General features: G+C 47.2%; 1 protein-coding gene across 1 annotated transcript; it reads left to right on the forward strand.

Annotated features, from left to right (window-relative positions):
• Window positions 1–794: 794 nt before the first annotated feature.
• On the forward strand, window positions 795–21179 carry PTGES2 (prostaglandin E synthase 2). The gene is made up of 7 exons (XM_048513455.1): window positions 795–1076; window positions 4988–5182; window positions 7021–7076; window positions 12967–13116; window positions 14677–14877; window positions 17720–17837; window positions 20373–21179. The coding sequence occupies exons 1-7, from the start codon at window positions 810–812 to the stop codon at window positions 20499–20501; spliced, it is 1116 nt and encodes a 371-aa protein (XP_048369412.1). The 5' UTR covers window positions 795–809; the 3' UTR covers window positions 20502–21179.
• The last annotated feature ends 1376 nt before the right edge of the window (window positions 21180–22555 follow it).

The following is a 22555-nucleotide window of genomic DNA, read 5'->3' on the forward strand; positions in this document are numbered from 1 at the left end:
CCAGTGTGCAACGCGTTCTTTTGTCGGACATTGTTTACATTGCACACGTTCGTTTGAGCTGTTTTCGAAAGAACAGTTAAAACTATGTATTTTTAATTGATTGCTTTATTTTATTGGCTTTAAATGCCGTTTTCCCCCTTAAGGGTTCAAGGCGGCTGGCAATAATCCGATAAAACCATATATTAAAATTACAGACAGCGACTAAAACATGTTTGTCCTTAACAGCCTTCAGGCGTATAAAAGCGAAGGGAAAAGAAACTGTTACCGCTGCAGCTTGGGTAACAATATGTGATCGTTGGCACAATTCATATGTTTGCAACCTTTGCAAGTCTTATGAAGGCTTCTGAGACACACAAGTCTCTGCGTCCTAGCATGGAGCCAGTGTAATCAGGTAATCTGACTCAGGAAAATATTTTGTTTATTTTCCAGGCGGTAACAAAACCAGAACCATTATGAGTAGCGTTCTTGCTGATATTGTCTTTAATAGGAATAATAACATTTGCAGAAATTATAATTCCCTCTCCCTCCCCAGACTTGAACAGGATTCAAGCAAGCACTTGCACACTCCCCTTCATTCAAGTCTGCTAAATCAGACTATGAAACGCCGCCCTACATTTATTTATTTGCTTCATTAAGAGATGCACGAGGCTGGGTCCCAAATGATCCCGAGCTGGATCGGGTCCCGCACGTGGATTTACGCTTAAAGGGGAAAAAACCGCACGCAAAACAGGAGCGAGCGCCCGCCCGCCCGCCCGCCTCCCTCTGTTGTGTTTCAAGGGCCCGCCCGCGCGGCGTTTGCTGAAGCCAAGATGGCGGCGGGCGGCGGCTGCTGGCGGGGCCTGGGGCGGCTCACGTGGCTGTGGCGCTGCCGGCCGAGCCTGGCGATCGCGCAGGGGCCCCCCCGCGGGGTCCGCTGCAGGTTCTCCTCTGGAGTAAAGGGCGGCGTGGAAGGCAGGGCCGCGAAGGGGAGGCCTCTGCTGTGGGGGGCTGCCTTCGCGCTGGGGGGCACCTTCGGCCTCTACCAGACCCTGCAGCACCGCAGCCGGGCGCACCTGGCGGAGCAGCAGGTCGCAAAGGTAACGCATGAATGCGGCGCGATCCTTGCGCGCCGGCGGTGCTGTGCATGCTCAGATGTGTGCCGCCGAGAGAGCTTTCCTGCTGCGTTGCCTCGTTTGTTGCGCTGGGCTGGGCATGCGTGACATTTAAGCGGCGGCAGTGGAAGAAGAGGCTGGAATCTATACCTTTCTCTCCTGTAAGAAGAACTCAAAGGGACTTGCAAGCTTCTTTCCCCTTCCTCTCCCCACAACAGACACCTGGTGAAACAGGCGGGGCTGAGAGAGTTCTGAGAAAACTGTCCCTGGCCCAAGGTCACCCAGCAGGCTTCACGAGGAGGAGCGGGGAACTAAACCCGGTTATCCAGATTAGAGTCTCCGCTCTTAACCTCTACACCACGCTGCCTCTCTGACACAGTAATGCAAAATATGGTCACATGTGCACCATAATGTGCTTCTAGGTCAGTGGTGGCGAATCTATAGGCACAGGTGCCAGAGGTGGCACTCAGAGCCCTCTCTGTGGGCATGCGCAAACAGAGTCACACATCTAGGCTGGCCTCTGCCGCTGGACTCGATTATTAGCATTAAACCTAAGACCTAGTTTTGGGGAAGCAGTTGTCAAGCGCTGTTAAACCCCGCTGATTTTCATATAAAGAACTAAAGTGCGATCCTTTACCTGGGAGTAAGCTCGGTTTGCTGGCAATGGGGCTTGCTTCTAAGTAAACCCTCCTAGGGTCGAGAGTCACCCGTTGGAAGAGTTGCGCGCTTGCTTCAAAGCAAAGCCCCCAACAACCACCACGCTTACTCCCGAGTAACGCACGCCTCGGAGCCAACCATTTTTTCTAAACTGAAAGCTCAGTATTCAGGTTAAATTGCCGTGTTGGCACTTTGCGATCAATAAGTGGGTTTTGGGTTGCAATTTGGGCACTCGGTCTCGAAAAGGTTCACCATCACTGTTCTAGGTAATCCCTGTGTTCCTTCCCAAAGCCAAGTGCCAGTTCCACCTTGCTGGAGCAGAGACTCCAGAAGACCTGACCTTTGGGTCTGTAGGAAGCACCTCTTCTGAAATAAATGCTCTCTGAAGAGGAAGATGACGAAGAAGGGTTTTATACCCCCCTTTCTCTCCTGTAAGGAGCAGCAGTGGCGTAGGAGGTTAAGAGCTCGTGTATCTAATCTGGAGGAACCGGGTTTGATTCCCAGCTCTGCCACCTGAGCTGTGGAGGCTTATCTGGGGAATTCAGATTAGCCTGTGCACTCCCACACACGCCAGCTGGGTGACCTTGGGCTAGTCACAGCTTCTTGGAGCTCTTTCAGCCCCACCTACCTCACAGGGTGTTTGTTGTGAGGGGGGAAGGGCAAGGAGATCGTAAGTCCCTTTGAGTCTCCTTACAGGAGAGAAAGGGGGGATATAAATCCAAACTCTTCTTCTTCTACTTCTGTAAGGAGACTCAAAGGAGTTTACAAACTTCTTTCCCTTCCTGTCTCCGCAACACCTTGTGGGGTAGGTGGGGCTGAGGGAGTCCTGAGAGAACCGTGACTGGCTCAAGGTCACCCAGCAGGAATGCAGGAGTGAGGAAACAAATCTAGTTCACCAAATAAGAGTCCGCCGCTCGTGTGCAGGAGTGGGGATCAAACCAGGTTCTCCAGATTAGAATCCACCTGCTCTTAACCACTACACTACACGCTTGTACTTGGAAGAATCAGAAAGGTGATGTGATCCAGCGCTTAGGTTCCACACTCTGGCTGCTGTCAGCTGCCGGTTTTAAGCCCCAAACTTCATTTATGGTGGTGTAATAATGAGAAATTGTCAGCACCACTATGCGGGGAATGCGCAGCTCAACCACTGAGTAAAAAGAGTGGATCAGGGCGGTCTCTGGGGCTACTGTCTTCAGCATCTTGTTTGCAGCGAAGCCCCAAAACAGGGCATGACAGCAACAAGTTTTTCCCGCCGTTTGGGTGCCAGCATCTCACGTTCAGAGATATAATGCACTGAGCTCTGTTCTGCTTTCTTATTCAACAGTTACTGCTGGGCTTCTGTCCTTGTGTTTAAGTAATCCCACTTTAAAACCCAGTGGCCATCTCTGTGTCCTCTCAGTGACCTTCGGAAACTAATTCCACGCTTTGTAGAAAAAGTCCTTTCTTTATGCCAATCTTAAGAACATAAGAACGAGCCTGCTGGATCAGAGCAGAGTCCATCTAGTCCAGCCCTCTGCTACTCGCAGTGGCCCACCAGGTGCCTTTGGGAGCTAACGTGCAGGATGTGAAAGCAATGGCCTGCTGCTGCTGCTGCTGCTCCCGAGCACCTGGTCTGCTAAGGCATTTGCAATCTCAGATCAAGGAGGATCAAGATTGGTAGCCACAGATCAACTTCTCCTCCATAAATCTGTCCAAGCCCCTTTTAAAGCTATCCAGGTTAGTGGCCATCACCACCTCCTGTGGCAGCATCTTCCAAACACCAATCACACATTGAGTGAAAAAAATGTTTCCGTTTATTAGTCCTAATTCTTCCCCCCAGCATTTTCAATGTATGCCCCCTGGGTCTAGTATTGTGAGAGAGAAAAATTTCTCTCTGTTGACATTTTCTACCCCATGCATAATTTTATGATCTTGAAACTACTGCTAATTTGCTTCCATATTGGCTTCATGACCCAAGGAAGAGAGAAATATGTGCCTGTTATCACGCCAGGCCTAATTATATAAAGATGTATCCTTTTCCCTGTAGTTGTCTTTTTTCTGTACCTGAAAAACTCCAAACTCTTTTCCACCTAGAGAAAGCTTCCGACCCCTTCATTGTTTGGGTTGCATTTTTCTGCACTTTATCTGGTGCTTTGCAGTGGGTAGGGTAGAATTCTACATGGTAGTCAAGACACGGTTGTTCCATAGATTTAACCAAAGGCTTTACGAATCTGACTGTTTTGTTTTCGTACCCTTCCTTTCCTATGTTTTACTTGAATCTTGTTCACAATTTTTGTTATTATGCTATATGTTATTATAGAGTCTTTTAATAGTGACTAGTGTTAGACTATTACCCAGTTTTTATCAGCCTAATCGACCTCACAGGGTTGTTGTAAGGATAGAAAAGGAAAGAGGGCATGTATGCCAACCTGGCCTAGGAGGAAGGATAAAATAAAAGTGTAATATCCCTCCCTGCCTCCGAGGACCTGAGGGTGACATGTAAGGGTTTGTCTTTTGGGGTGCTGTGTGGTTTCCGGGCTGTATGGCCGTGTTCTAGCAGCATTTTCTCCTGACGTTTCGCCTGCATCTGTGGCTGGCGTCTTCAGAGGATCTGAATTTTGCCTTTTACTTTGTTCCCTCACAGCAACCCTGTGAGATAGGTTATGCTGAGAGAGTGTGATTAATCTGAGGTCACCAAGTTCAATGCACTTCATGTTTCAGTTGTGTTTTTGAACCCTGGGCCTCTATGTGGGTTACATCCAGAGGTGGGATCCAGCAGGTTCTCACAGGTTCCCGAGAGTAGGTTGCTAATTATTTGTGTGTGCCGAGAGGGGGTTACTAATGGGTGATTTTGCCACATGGTTTTCCCCTTAGTTAGGCCCCTCCTCTCAGCAGTAGCGTGCAGAACTTGAAGCAGTCTAGCAGGAGGTGCACCGGCGTGCATGGCAGCCTGTGTGCATTCGTTTCCCGCCCAGGGACCCGCGCAGCAGCTGCGTCCTTGCCACAGCCCCGCCCAGGAATGCCTCACCCCCATCGTGCCCCGCCCCGCCCCATTGGCGCTACGCCACAGTTTGAATCCCACCACCATGGGAACCTGTTACTAAAATTTTTGGATCCCACCACTGGTTACATCCGAGCACTCTTAAACCACAGAATATCATACTTCTAGAAATGTCTAAGCATTTCGTGGAGGGGTGTGTGTGTCGTATTGCTTTTGCCAGATCAGTCACCCAAACCCTGCTGGTACACTTTCTCTCCAGCTCCCAGAAGGCTCCCTACAGCTGACCTTGTACCAGTACAAGACTTGCCCCTTCTGCAGCAAGGTGCGGGCCTTCCTCGATTATCATGGGCTGCCTTATGAGATCGTGGAGGTGAATCCCATCATGCGGAAGGAGATTAAGTTCTCTTCGTACAGAAAGGTGCCCATTCTTCTGGCCAACGCGGGAGGGGACCTGGTAAGTCTCTGGCTTGATTGATAGCTGGCCAACTGTTTAGATTTTTCACCTGGTCTGACCTGTAGGCCGATGACAACACGCGTTTGGAAGCCGTGGCTCACATTAGTTCTGTGTTACTTCCTCCCCTCTTTCCACTGGCTCATTCCACACATGCAGAATAATGCACTTTCAAACTGCTTTCAGTGCTCTTTGAAGCTGTGCGGAATAGCAAAATCCACTTGCAAACAGTTGTGAAAGTGGTTTGAAAACGCATTATTTTGCATGTGTGGAAGGGGCCACTGTTTTCTTAGTTCCCTCTTTTCCTCTGCCTTCCTTTCCATGTTTTACATTTAGATTGCTTGTTTCTCTGTCCAGGGGATGGGTGTTTAGGCTGTGTCCCTCTAACATGCTATATTTACAGGTCGCTCTCTGTAAATGACAGTAATTTATTTCTGAGTACTTGTTTCAGAAAGTTTGAATTTTTACCCATTTGGAAAGAGTTCTAATGGCTGATATGCTAAGCTGCCTGCTTCTTCCGGGTATATTTTGACTGAGCTTTAGCAAAAGCTTGAATTTTTACCCATTTGGAAAGAGTTCTAATGGCTGATATGCTAAGCTGCCTGCTTCTTCCGGGTATATTTTGACTGAGCTTTAGCAAAAGCTTGAATTTTTACCCATTTGGAACAGTTCTAATGGGTGGTATGCAGTAGCGGATGTCAACTCTTGAAACTTCATACTCTGGTCTCTAAAGTGCTACTGGACTTGAATCTAGCCGTGAGGTATCATTATGATTTGGTGTGAGTAGCTGAAGGTTTGCAAGAAATTAGTAGGGGGTGGGGGACAATTTGGGAATCTTGCCTCCCCCCCCCCTTCTTCTGGTCATTGTACAAAGTTGTATTTGAATAAGTAGATCTCTATAGTGATTATGGGGGGGGGGCTCTGTTAATAAGGTGTTCAGCACCTGCCCAGGTGCCAGCTAGCTGCACATTAGATACAGCAGTGTCTGAATCTGTAAATGGGTGGCTTCAGGTTCGCTGGTGCACCTGAAACTATGGCCCCTTCCGCACACGCAAAATAATGCGTTTTCAAACCACTTTCACACCTGTTTGCAAGTGGATTTTGCTATTCCACACAGCTTCAAAGAGCACTGAAAGCAGTTTGAAAGTGCATTATTCTGCATGTGCGGAATGAGCCTTTGGAAGGGAAGTCTAAGCTTGCAAACCACCGTTTATATTTGCAGCGATAACTTCAGTACGACATCTGAATCCTCAAGCCGTGGTTTGTCAGTTAGGTGCTTAAACACTCAAACGGTATGCTAGATTCTTAATTCCAGTCAGTACAAGCCACGGTTTGGCATGTTCCACTTCTGGTCCAGTGCCGATGACTTCGATTGGCGCTAGTCTTTAAAAAAACTGAGGCCTGGAACTTTCATGGCTGTGTGGTTGAAGGTCCTTTTAACTGGCGATTGCAACCTGGAACATTCTGCTTGTAAATCCAAACTTTTGCCACTGAGTTCTGGGTCTTCCCAAAGGGTATGACAGGCACAAGCGAGATTCTCAGAAACTCACCTTCTGGTTGGGTAAGAAGGCTGTATCCAGAGTCTTATACCTGTGACAGTTTCATTTGTCAGTTGCCCTTCATTTGACCAGCTTTGGTTGATAGCTTGCCCATTCCAATTAGTTTCCCGGAATATTATAGTCAGCAGAACCAAGGAAAAATGGTTTTGTCAACCATGAACGAACACGGCTTCCTTTTAAAGCGTGCCGCTTCCCCTAGGCATGCTGTCCCTCTGGATAGATTTTTAAATGCTTTTAAAAATTCGCTGCAATTCTGATTTGTTTGTTTTGTTTCCCCTCCAGCAAATGAATGACTCTTCTGTGATTATCAGTACCCTCAAAACCTATCTAATTTCCAGGTAAGGAAGTAATTTCAATAAGCCTTTATTGGCATATACACGATAGTATAAAATTACAGTTCCAGTTAAAAAGTGAATAGTAAAAAACTTCGCGTTTGTCATACATTCAGTTTACAAACTTCTGACAAAAACTTTGCCACTATCAGGCAACAATGAAAATCCTGACAATTTAAAAGCATAACTACTTTATCTGATTCAGTATAATCAATCATAGGGTCTATAGCTTGGGATAACAGGCTGGATCGGAGTTCTTGATGTAATAAGCAGTTCAGGAGAATGTGTGGGATGGAATCCAGCTGTCCTATGCTACAGGGACAGAACCTCTTATCGCTTGGAAGACCTTTAAGTCTTCCTCTATGTAGCGGAGATGGCATGATGTTAAATCTAGCCAGCATATAGGCTCTCCTGTGTATGGGATTTGTGAGCGCTGTAATATAATAGGCTGGGTATCCCTGCGTGAAAGGAATTGACATATTTGTTGGTGAACAAGATTTATTTGCCAAGCTCTGCAGTTGTTGATAGTCCATTGCTAACAGCCTCTCTTTAATGAGGGCAAAAGTTTCAGTAAGATTAGCATATTGAAGGAGTCACTGTCATAACCCAGTTCCCCGATCTTTGCTGTAACTATTGTTCACCATTTTTGAATGGTGGAGTTCGCTCAAGGTAAGTTGGGTCAACAGGTAAGGAAGTAAACTTTGGGTCTCTCCACCCCAGGCTACCATTTACTTATCCAAGTTTATGCTGCAAAAAAGGCAGCATAAATAAGCAATGCCGCTGCGCCTAAACTTGGAATCACGCTTGCTCTCATAAGGAGCACCAGCTGGTTATATCTTGAACTCTGACCTGCTCTTGAAGGACTTCTGCTTGAATTCCCAGAGGAAAAAGAGGTGCGCAGGGATCTGTTGCAGGAGTGGAGTTTAGAAGCTGGGATTTGGGGCCCAGGTGCTGTGACTCTCTTTGTTCTCACAGTGGTTCTGTACTGCAATTGTTTGCTGACCATCAGTGTGGTCTTCTGCAGTCGAGATTTAATCTCCCATTTTCTGTGGATCTGCCTAGGTAACTTTATCCCAAATACTGCAGTCAGCAAAGCCCTGGAGTAGCTCTTTAAGACACTGAGCTCTTGAGGATTTGTGTGCTGTGCAAAAAAATCCCCCTCCCGCCCAAATCCCTGTTTGATGAGGACTGAGCATGTGCTAGAAGTGCACAATGTTGAAAGCAGGTGAGAGTCAGTTAAAAGGAAGAACAAGGAGGGGAGTGGAAATTAGCCTGTTGAAGCACCTGGAATCTTAGAGAGTTGACAGGGGGTGGGATTTGAGGATGGAGAGAGTCCTCATTTGTCCTTTCCTCTTCTGTGATCCCTTGAAAGCTCCCAGCTTGTTAAAAAGGAATACCAAACCACAGTTGCAGAGCAACCTGTGCAGCTGGATTTTGGCTAAGACGTTTAATTGTTCACCGTAAGTTAACTGCGACTTGATGGCACTTTACACACAGAGGCCCCTTCTGCACACGCAAAATAATGCGTTTTCAAACCACTTTCACAACTGTTTGCAAGTGGATTTTGCCATTCCGCACAGCTTCAAAGAGCACTGAAAGCAGTTTGAAAGTGCATTATTCTGCATGTGCGGAATGAGCCAGAGACACAAATGCACACACATTGACATTATAAATGAAAATCACTGGAAATTCTACTGTGAGTATTGCGATGGAGGAGGAGGAGTTTGGATTTATATCCCCCCTTTCTCTCCTGTAGGAGACTCAAAGGGGCTGACAATCTCCTTGCCCTTCCCCCCTCACAACAAACCCCCTGTGAGGTGGGTGGGGCTGAGAGAGCTCAGAAGAACTGTGACTAGCCCAAGGTCACCCAGCTGGTGTGTGCTGGAGTGCACAGGCTAATCTGAATTCCCCAGATAAGCCTCCACAACTCAAGCAGCAGAGCTGGGAATCAAACCCGGTTCCTCCAGATCAGAGTGCACCTGCTCTTAGCCACTGCTCTTAGCCACTACGCCACTGCTGCTCCACTACGCCACTGGCTGTCCTGATGCAAGTGCGCAGGACAGCCAGTGTGGTTTAGTAAGTAGATTTTGGGATGAGGATTCTTGTTTTAATCCTGCCTCTGCCAAGGAAGCTTGCTGGGTCAGGTGCACACTTTTAAACTATCTGACAAGGTTGTTATGAAAATAAAATGGAGGTGGGAAGAGCGTAAGCTGCTCCGGTTCCTCATTGGCAAGAAAGGCGGGGTATACATGAAATAAGCAAAGAAATAAATGCTTGGGAATTAACTGACTGCAGCTAAGCAGCTCCTTAGCCGTTATGGTTTCATCAAGGACATCCCCTTGCTGTTTATAATCTGTGAGCAGTTTTTCTCCTGGACTGTTTCCGCTTGGGGATTTTGCCCTGTGTGGCTTACTCAGTACCCTGGCTTTTTGGGGGGTGCTTCCAAGTGATGTTCTGTTCATTTGCAGCAAGACCTGTGCTTCCTCTCCCCACAAAAAATAAACCTCATTTGCTCTGGCTTCAGGGGAACGTGCAGGGTGGCCGGGGAGAATCTAGGTAGACGCTCCTCCTGCTGTCAGCGTGAAGAGGCAGGCATGGAGATAAGCGTCACTTTTAAGTCCTTTGGAGATAAGCAATAAGCATTTAAGCATTTTTTATTGTCATTGTGCACGCACAACAAAATTTACAGCAGCATTCCTCGAAGCACACAATTTCAGACTCATACCCCATCCTCACTTTCCCCTTCCTCCACCCATCCCTACACAGCCCCAAACAAATCAAATCCAAAACCTTTATTAGGCATAAAACTGGAGTGTGTCATGAGTTCCAAATACAATAAAAAGATCATTATTGCACAACTTGCAGTACACAGAGCAAAAATGTAGCAACAGCTTCAGAGATTTCAGCATTAGAGTTATTTAGAAGCTTAGCCATTTTTATCTTATCAGAAAGGAGCATAAATCCTGTTGGTAATACAGTTCTCAAATCAGTTCTGATGTTGTTGTATTTTGAACAGTGAAGCAGAATATGAGAAAGTGAATCAGTTGTATTAGGACAGAAACGACAGCAACGCTCATTTTGTGGGATATTAGAGAAGCGACCTTGAAGATGTACTGACGGAAAAGAGTTACACCTTGCTCTAGTCATGACCCATCTGCAATTGTAATTAACAAGATGTTCCAGGTATATAGCAGGGCTAGATTTCTGAGGGATAATCCCAAAGAATATTGGAGAGCAAGAGCTTTGCGCTTTGCTCAGGAGAAATTGATATTCTTGATCAAATAATCTAGACTTTAAGCGATGGTAAATCTCCGGAGTGGTGAGCATTTGTAGGGCCTCCCAAGAGAAGCCCAAGGAAAAGATCTTTTTTTCAATATGTAGCCACCATTTCGAAAGCTGAAGCTCTCTCATTTCTAACTGGGACAAACTGTTAGGGTCAGTGCAGAAACAAAGACGCTCAGCCCCAAACACATCAACACGAAGCCGCGGAGTTCAGCATCGCCACAGCTCTAGAGTAGAAGCTGTCTCTAAGCCTCTTTGTCCTAGTTTTGATAGACCTGTATCGTCTGCCGGATGGTAACAGTTCAAAAAGAGAGTGTGCTGGATGAGACGGGTCTCTCAGAATATTTTGGGCTTTCTTTAGGCTTCGGGAATTATAGAGTTCTTCCAAGGAGGGGAGAGGGCAGCCAATAATCCTCTGTGCAGTAGTGATCACCCTTTGGCAGTCTTCTTTTCTTCTCCCTGTGCCATGATGCAGCTTAGTGCCGTAACTCAGCCGTGAAGGGGGGAAAGGAGGAGCTGCCAAGTGTATGGGGAAAATCTGATTGCTATAATCTTGGGACCAGTGTTCTGAGGCATACAGATACAGTGCCCATGAGACTCTGCTCCGTTGTGTGGCAGTCAGCCTCCTCCCAGGAACCAGACTCAAGGCTACTGAAATCAGTTTATTGCATCAGAGCAAACAAACAGGTGCCCTCCAGAGATCTTGATGAATCTATTGCTCCCATGCTAAGCAGCAGCCTTTACCGGGGTGGCCAACCTATGGCACTCCAGATGTTCATGGACTACAATTCCCATCAATTGGCCATGCTGGCAGGGGCTGATGGGAATTTTCAGAAGCAGAAGCAAGCCTTTATTGGCATAGACAACAGTACAACAGTAATAAAAAACAGATTAAAAAGCATATACAATACAGGTTGAAGGAAATCTACTGGCGTTTAGTAATTTCCAGGAGAAAGTCTGCCACTATCATACAGAGAGAAGGATCAGGGTTGTCCAACAAGTAGTGTAATCTAATTAAATCGGGGAGATGGGGTAAATGTAAAGAAGTAAGATTCACATACTTGGATCTGATTTCCTTGAATCTGAGACAGTGTAGTAATTGGTGGGCCAGAGATTCAACTGAGCCATCGTTACATGGGCACAATCTTTTAGCCTTTTCTTGCTTATTAAATCTGCCATGTAACAAGGCAGAAGGCATAACATTAAACCTGGCGAGCATTATGGCTCTCCTTTGAACAGGGTTTATTAAGCAATACAGGCATTGTGCCAAGTGGGAATTGTAGTCCATGAACATCTGGAGTGCCACAGGTTGGCCACCCCTGGCCTATATCCTGCACTATGCACCCCCTCCCCAAAAGCGTGAGTAATCACAGACTGTTCAGTTCCTCCAACGTTAGACCTCTGATAAGGGCCACGTTCCACTCAACAAGCCAAGCTCCATCACCAGCAGGGATCCTCTGGTTCCACTGTCTCCCAGACTCCCCTGGGTAAGCATAGCAAGACCCTAGGGACGGGGTCTTGACATCTGCTCAGCTTTGCTTCCGGAGCAAGACTGGCTTTTCCCTCCCCCCTGGATGTGCTTCCCGGTCCGTTGTAGCGTTTAACCACCTTTGCTGGTCCCTGCTGTGGCCGGCCTACTGTGTGCCGGCTGGTGGATCCGATCCGCAGAGAACTTGCTTCTCCGTTTGAGGTATGGTGCTTCAGGATATTATCCTAATGTGAAGACATAACTGGACAGAAACAGCCTAAAATGGCCATACTCTTGGTTTAAGGCAGTGGTGGCGAACCTATGGCACGGGTGCCAGAGGTGGCACTCAGAGCCCTCTCTGTGGGCACGCGCAAATAGAGTGTCCCCCCCCCCCACACACACATCTAGGCTGGCTTGAATATCAGCATTAAACCTAAGACCTAGTTTTGGGGAAGCAGTGTAGGTAACCCTGTTAAGCGCTGTTAAACCCCACTGATTTTCATGCAAAGAACTAAAGTGCAATCCTTTACCTGGGAGTAAGCTCGGTTGCTGGCAATGGGGCTTGCTTCTGAGTAAACCCTCATAGGGCTGTGATTCACCAGTTGAAAGAGTTGCATGGCTGCTTCAAAGCAAAGCCACTGACTACCACCAAGCTTACTCCCGAGTAACGCATGCCTCGGAGCCAACCGTTTTTCTGAACTAAAACCTCAGTATTTGGGTTAAATTGCCGTGTTGGCACTTTGCGATAAATAAGTGGGTTTTGAGTTGCAATTTGGGCACTCGGTCTCGAAAAGGTTCACCATCACTGGTTTAAGGAGAGCAGCTTTCTTTCAGTTCCCTGGAAAAACTGAAGCATGCCTTCTTGTTATGGTTTTCTGGTCTGTGCTGCTGTGGTCTGGTAGATCTTGTTCCTAACTTTTTGCCTGCATCTTCAGAGGTATATCACAGAGGGTAATCTGGACACAGTGTGTAACAGACTTCTCTCTGTGATACACTTCTGAAGATGCCAGCCACAGATGCAGGCAAAACGTTAGGAACAAGATCTAATAGCCCAGAAAACCCACAACAAGCAGTTAAATTCGGCCGTGAAAGCCTTCAAGAATACATCAAGCATGCCTGTTTGCCCATTTCCTTTTTTTTTTCTAGGAAGAGTCTGGATGAGATTGTGTCCTATTACCCATCTATGAAAGCCCTGAACGAGCAGGGAAAAGAAGTGACGGAGTTCTGCAATAAATACTGGCTCATGTTGGATGAGAAGGAAACCACGCACCTTTACCCCATCAAAGCTGCAAGGACGTAGGTATTGTTTTGATGCAAGGGATGCATTGATACCTCCCTGAATGCTTGTTGCTCTATCTTGGGTATTTGTTAATTTGTTGACGTTCCTTTGTTGTATAGTACAGTTATGTTAACGTGATCCGTTACGGCAAAATCCTTTCAGAACTTCATCAGAGTAGTCCAGCCATCATGCTGAACCCTGAATTGAGCTAATTATAGAATAGAATTTAGGTTGACAGGTACCCCCTGGTAACTGGTGAGAGAGGGAATGGGGGTCTTACTAGCCACACTCTGTCTCGTTGCCATCAGCGCATTGATGTCACATCCAGTACAGAGGTTCTCCAGCAGGTTCTCACAGGTTCCCGAGAGTAGGTTACTAATTATTTGTGTGTGCCGAGAGGGGGTTACTACTTGGTGATTTTGCCACGTGATTTTTGCCTTAGTTACGCCCCTCCTCTCAGCAGTAGCGTGCAGAACTTGAAGCAGTCTAGCAGGAGGTGCACCGGCGTGTGTGGCAGCCTGCGCCTGTGTGCATTCGTTTCCCGCCCAAGGACCAGCGCAGTGGCTGCGTCCTTGCCACAGCCCTGCCCAGGAATGCCCCGCCCCTGGAATGCCTGGCCATGCCCCCGTCGTGCCCCGCCCGGCCCCATTGGCGCTAAGCCACTGTTTGAATCCCACCACCATGGGAACCTGTTACTAAAATGTTTGGATCCCACCACTGATCCAGTATCTTAGAGGTTTTGCTCAGATACCAGAATGTCTCCCATGTCCCACTGGTGACATGATGACATTGCTTCTGAAAGTGACATCAGTCTGCTGATGTTGATGTGAACTAGGCTTCAGTTTATGGCTGATAAGACTCTTGCCAGCCTGCTGAATAGAACTAAGGGGGGAGGGCCCACAGTGGGGGATCCCCTGGCAGGGGTCTGGCAATTTTATGCAGAACGTAGACATGGATTGAGCTTCCAGATTCACAGGCAACGCACGGTCGCTTTTCACATTCTGCCTTCTTCTGCGTGCCCAGCATAGTGTAGTGGTGTCGAGGCCTGGATCTGAGACCAAACAAAGCTCCGAAACCATCATTTAAAAAATGCTTCATTTGGAAAGCGAAGATAGCCAGCAGAAGGAAAACCAATTCTGAATCGTCTTTTCCCAAACCCCAGTAAATCATCCCAGTGCTCAATGCATGATTGGTGTTTGGAATATGCTGCCCCAGGAGGTGGTGATGGCCACTCACCTGGATAGCTTTAATAGGGGCTTGGACAGATTTATGGAGGAGAAGTCGATTTATGGCTACCAATCTTGATCCTCTTTGATCTGAGATTGCAAATGTCTTAGCATACCAGGTGCTCGGGAGCAGCAGCAACAGCAGAAGGCCCTTGCTTTCACATCCTGCATGTGAGCTCCCAAAGGTGGGCCACTGCGAGTAGCAGAGTGCTGGACTAGATGGACTCTGGTCTGATCCAGCAGGCTCTTCGTGTTCTTATGTTCTTAACTGTAGTTTGGTCCAATTTCCTGCCCTTCCCTGTTTGTGTTTGCCTCTGCTTTAAAAGCCGCTCTGCTCTTTCCTGCTTCCAGGGAGGAAATGAAATGGCGGAAGTGGGTGGATGACTGGCTGGTGCACCTTATCTCACCCAACGTTTATCGTACACCTGGCGAGGCCCTGGCCTCTTTCGATTACATTGTCCGTGAAGGCAAGTTTGGTGCGCTGGAGGGCATCTTTGCCAAATACCTGGGGGCCGTTGCCATGTTCTTCATTGGCAAGAGGCTGAAGAGCAGGTGGGTGCTTTTGACATAATCTCCTGAGCTCGTTACTTTATTTCAGGTGTGAGGAGAGCCAGACTGCCAAAAGTCACGGAAGAAGTTCTGCAACACTGGGTCCAGCATTTCTTTATATAGTGTAGGAGGTTAAGAGCTCGTGTATCTAATTTGGAGGAACCGGGTTTGATTCCCAGCTCTGCCGCCTGAGCTGTGGAGGCTTATCTGGGAATTCAGATTAGCCTGTGCACTCCCACACATGCCAGCTGGGTGACCTTGGGCTAGTCACAGCTTTCCGGAGCTCTCTCAGCCCCACCTACCTCACAGGGTGTTTGTTGTGAGGGGGGAAGGGCAAGGAGGTTGTCAGCCCTTTTGAGTCTCCTGCAGGAGAGAAAGGGAAGATATAAATCCAAACTACTCCTACTCCTACTCCTCTTCCTCCTCTCCTTCTTCTTCTCCTTCTCCTTCTTCTTCAAATATTTTTATCCCACCTTTTGGATCTCAAGGCAGGCACAATCATCACCTGCCCATATACAGACATCCTGTGCTGTATAAATAAACAAAGAGTATTGTAGAAGCCGAGGTGAGCAAGTTGTAAAAAAACTTTCAACAGCACAGAGGAAACGAGTACAGAATTAACAGCCACATGCTAGACCAAGATTCCCTGACAGGGCCATTCATTCATTCATTCATTCATTCATTCATTCATTCATTCATTCATTCATTCATTCATTCATTCATTTATGGGTTTTGTGTAAGGTCGCCACTCTCCAGGTAGTGTCTGGAGATCTGGGATTACATGTTCTCTTCAGGGAACAGGGATCCCTTCACCTGGAGAAAACGGCTGCTTGGGAAAGTTGATTGTATGGCATATACCCAGGGGCGTAGCGAGGGGGAGCTGCTCCCAGGGCACATATGTACCCTGCCCCCCTGCCCCCAGAACGTCCCGCACTTGCACCAGTATACACCTGGGGCAAGATGCCCCACCCCGCCCCCTGGCAGCTACGCCCCTGCATATACCCCATTAAAGTCCCTTCCCTACCCCAAGTTTTATTGATTATTAATTGGGTGGGGCTTATGTTATTGTTTACTGTGTCGTCTGATTTGCTCCTCTATTCAATATTGTATGAATTTTATGTTGTACACCTCCCAGAGCCCTTTGGGGATCGGGCGGTATAGAAATCTAAGAAATAAATAGAAATAAATAAATAAATAAATAAACAAACCCCACCCTCCTGAGGCTCCACCCCCAAAATCTTCGGGTATTTTCCAATTCGTAGCTGGCAGCCCTACCCATTGAAATAATAGTGGAAATCCTTCTCTTTGGCCTTCTCTTTGGCTTCTGGTCTGTTTCATCTGCGCTCCTCCAGCAAGGTGAGATGGAAGATTCCATGGTCTGAATCAGATCATCTCAAAATGCCCCGGTGTTGCGTAGCCACATGGAAACGTGTTACGACTACACAGCTGAACGACCGATGATCTAGTTGAGCTCCCCTGTAATCCTCTTAAAATGTCTTCAGTCCTGTTTAAAAAGCCTAATGCACTTTGAAGCCTCTTTCCGTTGTGGAGTTGCCCTGAATTTAAAAGGCTTACTGGAGCTTTAAATAAAGAATAATAAAGACAAGTTTCAATTTTGCTGGTTCAAAGTCATTGAGGACAAAATCGAGACCGTAGGGATTGATTTGGATAGTGTTGGGATTGGCAGTGAATTATACATTTTTAACCAAATCCGGGAAAGATTGAGGGATATCGAGCATCGCTTTTTTTACCCGACAAAGGCCGCTGTATGCTCCCCCCGCTACCTTGGAATACTGCCACGCTACAGAGTAAGAGCCAAATATCTCACATCTCTGTCATCCATTAAGCAACGTCACTTATTTATGTTAGCACGTCTTAACAGCTTCCCATCAGCTGTAACCTCTGGGAGATACCTTCAGATCCCCAAACAACAGAGACTATGCCGTTGTGGTTGTGGATCTCCTGAAACCATATCCCATATTCTCCTGGAATGTCATCTCCATAGCAGCCTGTGTATGATTTTAATTTATCCTTTGCTGCTCCCAAGGCTTCGTTATTCTAAATTCCAGACCACTCGTTTTTTGGTGAGTGACTGTAGTCCACCGATTACCTTGGCAGTGGCTAAGTTTTTGGAAAACTTCCTTTTGAGGAGAGGCTGCAGCGTTTGGGACTCTTTAGTTTGGAGAGGAGACGTCTGAGGGGGGATATGATTGAAGTCTATAAAATTATGCATGGGGTAGAAAATGTTGACAGAGAGAAATTTTTCTCTCTTTCTCACAATACTAGAGCCAGGGGGCATACTTTGAAAATGCTGGGGGGAAGAAGTAGGACTAACAAAAGGAAACACTTCTTCACGCAACGTGTGATTGGTGTTTGGAATATGCTGCCACAGGAGGTGGTGATGGCTACTAACCTGGATAGCTTTAAAAAGGGCTTGGACAGATTTATGGAGGAGAAGTCGATTTATGACTACCAATCTTGATCCTCTTTGATCTGAGATTGCAAATGCCTTAACAGTCCAGGTGCTCGGGAGCAACAGCCGCAGAAGGCCATTGCTTTCACATCCTGCGCATGAGCTCCCAAAGGCACCTGGTGGGCCACTGCGAGTAGCAGAGTGCTGGACTAGATGGACTCTGGTCTGATCCAGCAGGCTTGTTCTTATGTTCTTAAAACATTTTAAATACCAGTATTTAAATGTCTAAATGTAAATAATCTGCAATCTTTTATGCCATTAAAGGTTAAACTGAAATACAGAATAAGACCCTTATGTCTTGCGACTGTGTCTTGATGCGAAGAAACCTGGACGCAATTGGCAACGGAGCACTAAACTTTTCTCTTCACACAGGCACCATCTGCAGGACGATGTCAGAGAAGATCTCTACAAAGCAGCCAATGACTGGGTGAAAGCCATTGGCAAGCACCGAATGTTCATGGGAGGAACTGAGCCGAATCTTGCCGATTTGGTAAGGAGTTGACCAAGGCCAGTTGGAGTCAATAGTTTTTGGTTGTCTGTTCTCTCCTTCGTGCCACTTAAAACCCTTGACTTCTGACCAGTGTTGTTGACCAGATACTGATTTAAAACTAGTGGTATATTTTGCACAGAAAAAAAAAATTCAAAAGTGTTTTTTTAACTAAAATCAAGAAAAGAATCAGACAGCCTCCCTCAATCCTGTTTCATATAAATGCTCTTCCACCTGCACTGGCTTCCAGTTGAGTTCCAAATCGTTTTCAAGGTACTGGTGTTAACCTTTAAGGTCTTATGCGATCTGGGACCCTCGTACCTGCGGGACCATCTGGCCCCATATGTCCCATCTCGGTCTCTACGTTCGGCAGAGGCCAATTTAATGGTGGTTCCTGGCCCCTCCATGATGCGGCTGGCTTCCACCCGGGCCAGGGCTTTTACGGCCCTGGCCCCTGCCTGGTGGAATGCTCTCCCTCCAGCTGTCCGGGCCCTGCGGGATCATAATGAGTTCCACAGGGCCTGTAAGACTGAGCTATTCCGCCGGGCTTTTGGTGAGGCCAGCTGCTGATGCCCCTTCCCCCCCTTCTTCCCCCTTTTTTAACAGCGGGGGCCTTGATATCCCCCTCTTAGAGGAGTTTTTAGCCTAGACGCCATCTGCTGTATGAAATGTTATCATATGATTTGGACGCTATGTTTTAATATGCTCCAGTACTAGACGTATGGCGGCTGTTTATTCACTTGTTGTTGTTTGTCTGTTGTAAACCGCCCTGAGCCCTCCGGGGGAGGGCGGTATATAAGTTTAATAATAAAATAAATAAATAAATAATCAAGTTGGATCCATATCAAAACTCAGAGGCACGAGGAGGCCATGTTCTTGTCAGAGAAGTTGAGCAAACAAGTCCATTGCGATGTTGAGTCTTATCATATTGATTTCTGCCTAATCCAAAACTTTAATCAGCCATGCCAGCTTTGTCGTTATGATAGAAACTCAAATGCTGGCATACTTTTAAACCAACTGAAGGTAGCCCAACAAAATATAGGATCTTGCCTCCCTTATGTCTTGTTCATAAGGGTGTGTGTGTGTGTGTCAGGGTCTTCTTTAATGTATAAGATAACCAGGCTTTGGAAGAAAGGTGAGATTCATATTATCTGGCAGTTATAGTATCATCAATCATGTTTTAGCTTAATTTTCTGCAGATGGGGGCTACCTCAAGGAGCAGCAGTGGCGTAGTGGTTAAGAGCAGGTGTACTCTAATCTGAGGAACCGGGTTTGATTCTCCGCTCTGCCGCCTGAGCTGTGGAGGCTTCTCTGGGGAATTCAGATTAGCCTGTGCACTCCAACCCACGGCAGCTGGGTGACCTTGAGCTAGTCACAGTTCTTCGGAGCTCTCTCAGCCCCACCTACCTCACAGGGTGTTTGTTGTGAGGGGGGAAGGGAAAGAAACTTGTAAGCCCTTTTGAATCTCCTATAGGAGAGAAAGGGGGGATATAAATCTTCTCCTCCTCCTCCTCCTCCTCCTCCTCCTCCTCCTCCTCCTTCTTTCTTGGATTTCATCAATGCACAGTGACTTCCTGTTTGCTTGTGTTGATTCATCTCTGTGTGATGATACCACATCTTTGCCACACTAAAGGGTGAAGAGAGAGCAGACAGATGCCCTGGGATGGCAAACCCTAGCAGCCGCCATATTGGGTTGTGCCCATTCACACAAAAACGACCAAGTTGAACTGATCAGATAAAATGATCTTGTGACCTGAGGTTTGTAATCTGGTGGGAAGGCTGGGCTCTCCCACAGCTGGTCTCCGCCTCTCTTAGTAAAACCAGTTCTCTTCCATGGTAAAAACTGCTCTATCCCTGCTGCACAGAGCTGAACTTCTGCTCATCTAGCCTAGTATTGTCTCTTCTGCCAAGCAGTGGCTCTTCATGGCCACTAACCTGGATATATGGCCACTAACCTGGATAACTTTAAAAAGAGCTTGGACAGATTGATGGAGGAGAAGTCGATCTATGGCTACCAATCTTGATCCTCCTTGATCTGAGATTGCAAAGGCCTTAGCAGACCAGGTGCTCGGTAGCAGCAGCAGCAGCAGAAGGCCCTTGCTTTCACATCCTGCACGTGAGCTCCCCAAGGCACCTGGTGGGCCACTGCGAGTAGCAGAGTGCTGGACTAGATGGACTCTGGTCTGATCCAGCAGGCTGGTTCTTATGTTCTTATGTTCATCGGCTAGGGCAGGGGTCTGCAACCTGCGGCTCTCCAGATGTTCATGGACTACAAATCCCATCAGCCAATTGGCCATGCTGGCAGGGACTGATGGGATTTGTAGTCCATGAACATCTGGAGAGCCACAGGTTGCAGACCCCTGGGCTAGGGCAGAGAGAAGTCTTTCTCAGCCCTGCTACCTGAAAACATTGAACTAGCAATGCTGGGGATCGAAACTGTGCCAGAGATTGATCCTGTGGATGCTTGCTGAGGTACTTACAGCTGATGGTCTTTGAGCCAGCTCTATGAACTTTCTCCTTCTTCTTCTCCCTGCACAGGCTGTGTACGGAGTGCTGCGAGTCATGGAGGGACTGGAAGCTTTTGATGACATGATGACTCACACCAAAATTCAGCCATGGTACCGTCACGTGGAAGCAGCCATCGGACACGCCAGGGTGGCGAATTGATGTCTTCTCGTTCTAAATGGCAGCTGTGGCCCGAGATAAGCTTGTCAAAGAAAGCGTGTTGAGTTGCAGACAAAAAAGCAAACAAAGCAACCAAAAATAAAATAAGGGAGATGGGACTGAAATAAGCTAACCGGAAGGCCCAGTGTAGAGATAGGAAAGGTTTTTGGGAAGCCATGAAACCTGGGCCATGTTTTCATAGGAAGCGCTAGAAGTATACAATAGACGTGTTACTTGGCAAGAGAATTCTGCTTTTAAACGGGGGCAGACAGCACCCGTGATTGTACAGATGACAGCGTCAACGGTTTTTGTTCTGCTTTTGAGATTTGATTTCCTGTTCTATTTTTGACTTGCTCTAAATGTCTTCCTGGCTGTTTTGAAACTCTACAACGGCGCAGACGTTTGCTGGAAAAGATCAAGGAAATGGGCATTTGGCAAAAGAGCCACCTTGGATGATGAAAATGATGTGGTCCCTGTAGAGGAAACGCATTTCCAGCTCTTCAAAGAAAATCCTCCCCCCCCCCCAATAGATTACAAAGTGACTCAACCTCTTTCTCTGGGATGCGTTCTGTTTTTAAGGCTTCTGTTACCTGCAGACAGATCCGGATAGAGTAATGGAAGCCCGCAACAAAACAGTTATGAAATATCACTTTGAAAATGGATTAAATTTCTGGAAATGTTCCTCCTGGCTCGAGCAATAGCATTCTAGAATGAGTGAAAACCAAGTACCTCTACATTCCTAAAGAGTTGCCCAGCTAAGAAATTCCTTGTGGGTTGCAAAATTCCTACCCAGAGGGCACTTCCTTGTTTGCATTTCTTCCGGGTCAGGCAGATCCCTGACCTTGACTAGGAACTACTATGTGAGGGAAAAACGGCTGGGGGGGGGGGGGCATTACCCCTGTAAAGAGTTGCTGCCCAATCTATAACAGATCTGTGCCATCTCTTTATAGGACTGACAATGGGGTGATTTGGTGGGAAAGCTGCCCTGCTGCCTCTTGGGAAAGACCAGAGAATGTGTGCAGTTTGCAGAACGGCCTTTATAATGGGCTGAAGGCGCTCCTTGCCTGATTCAGAGGGAAGCTAGCATGAGCCAAAAGAACTGGGGGTCTACAAACCGCCTTTCCCCCTCCTATTTGAGGCCGCACGGGTGGCATCTCTGGACCGCTGCGCCTAGGGTTGCGGCCAGAATACACCAACCCCAGCATACATAAAGATTGTAACCTACAAGAATGGCACAAATATAAGTGTCTGCATATATGTGGTTATATGTGCACATATATGTGGCATATATGTGCACCTGCAACATGTACACTTCTATATGGAAGTTTGGTAAAATGCCCGTGACTTATAGGATAGCACATTTATCCTATGATTTTAAATTGGTTTAAACGGTTATGGCTTAACAAGCAAGGAATACCAGTGAAATTCCAGTGTTGGGGGAGAAGCGCTAAGTTTCTTCTAGTACTGAATTCTCAGCTTACGGTAAGAATTACAGGTAACTCAGCGGTTTGGGGAGTGAAGGGAAGGATGTGCCGCAGCCCAGTTATAGGTTTGTAGAATAGATGTTCCTTGAAGCAGCCCGGAAAACCCACCAGAGCCAAATTTGGCTTGGTTGGTTTCCACGGGACTCAATAATTTTTAATTGGAATTGCAGAATTGGACTACCATATTTATGTTTCAGCATTCACCTGGCTACACTGGAGCTTAATTTTAAATAAATGTAGATAGGGTTGTGCTATGGATGTAACCATGGGTGTCACAGTACACAAACCTTTAATGGCATAAGATAAAATGGTAATAGTATACAAATGTGTTAAAACCAAATAGCTAAGGCTAACAAAAAGGCTTCTCTCTAGATCACAGGTGTCAAACTCGCGGCCCTCCAGATGTTATGGACTACAGTTCCCATCATCCCCTGCCAGCACCGTGCTGGCAGGGTCCCCCCCCCCCCACCCCCCCCCCCCCCCACCCCCCCCCCCCCCCACCCCCCCCCCCCCCCACCCCCCCCCCCCCCCACCCCCCCCCCCCCCCACCCCCCCCCCCCCCCACCCCCCCCC

The sequence above is a fragment of the Sphaerodactylus townsendi genome, linkage group LG12, assembly GCF_021028975.2.
Source record: "Sphaerodactylus townsendi isolate TG3544 linkage group LG12, MPM_Stown_v2.3, whole genome shotgun sequence".
Taxonomy (NCBI): Eukaryota; Metazoa; Chordata; class Lepidosauria; order Squamata; family Sphaerodactylidae; genus Sphaerodactylus; species Sphaerodactylus townsendi.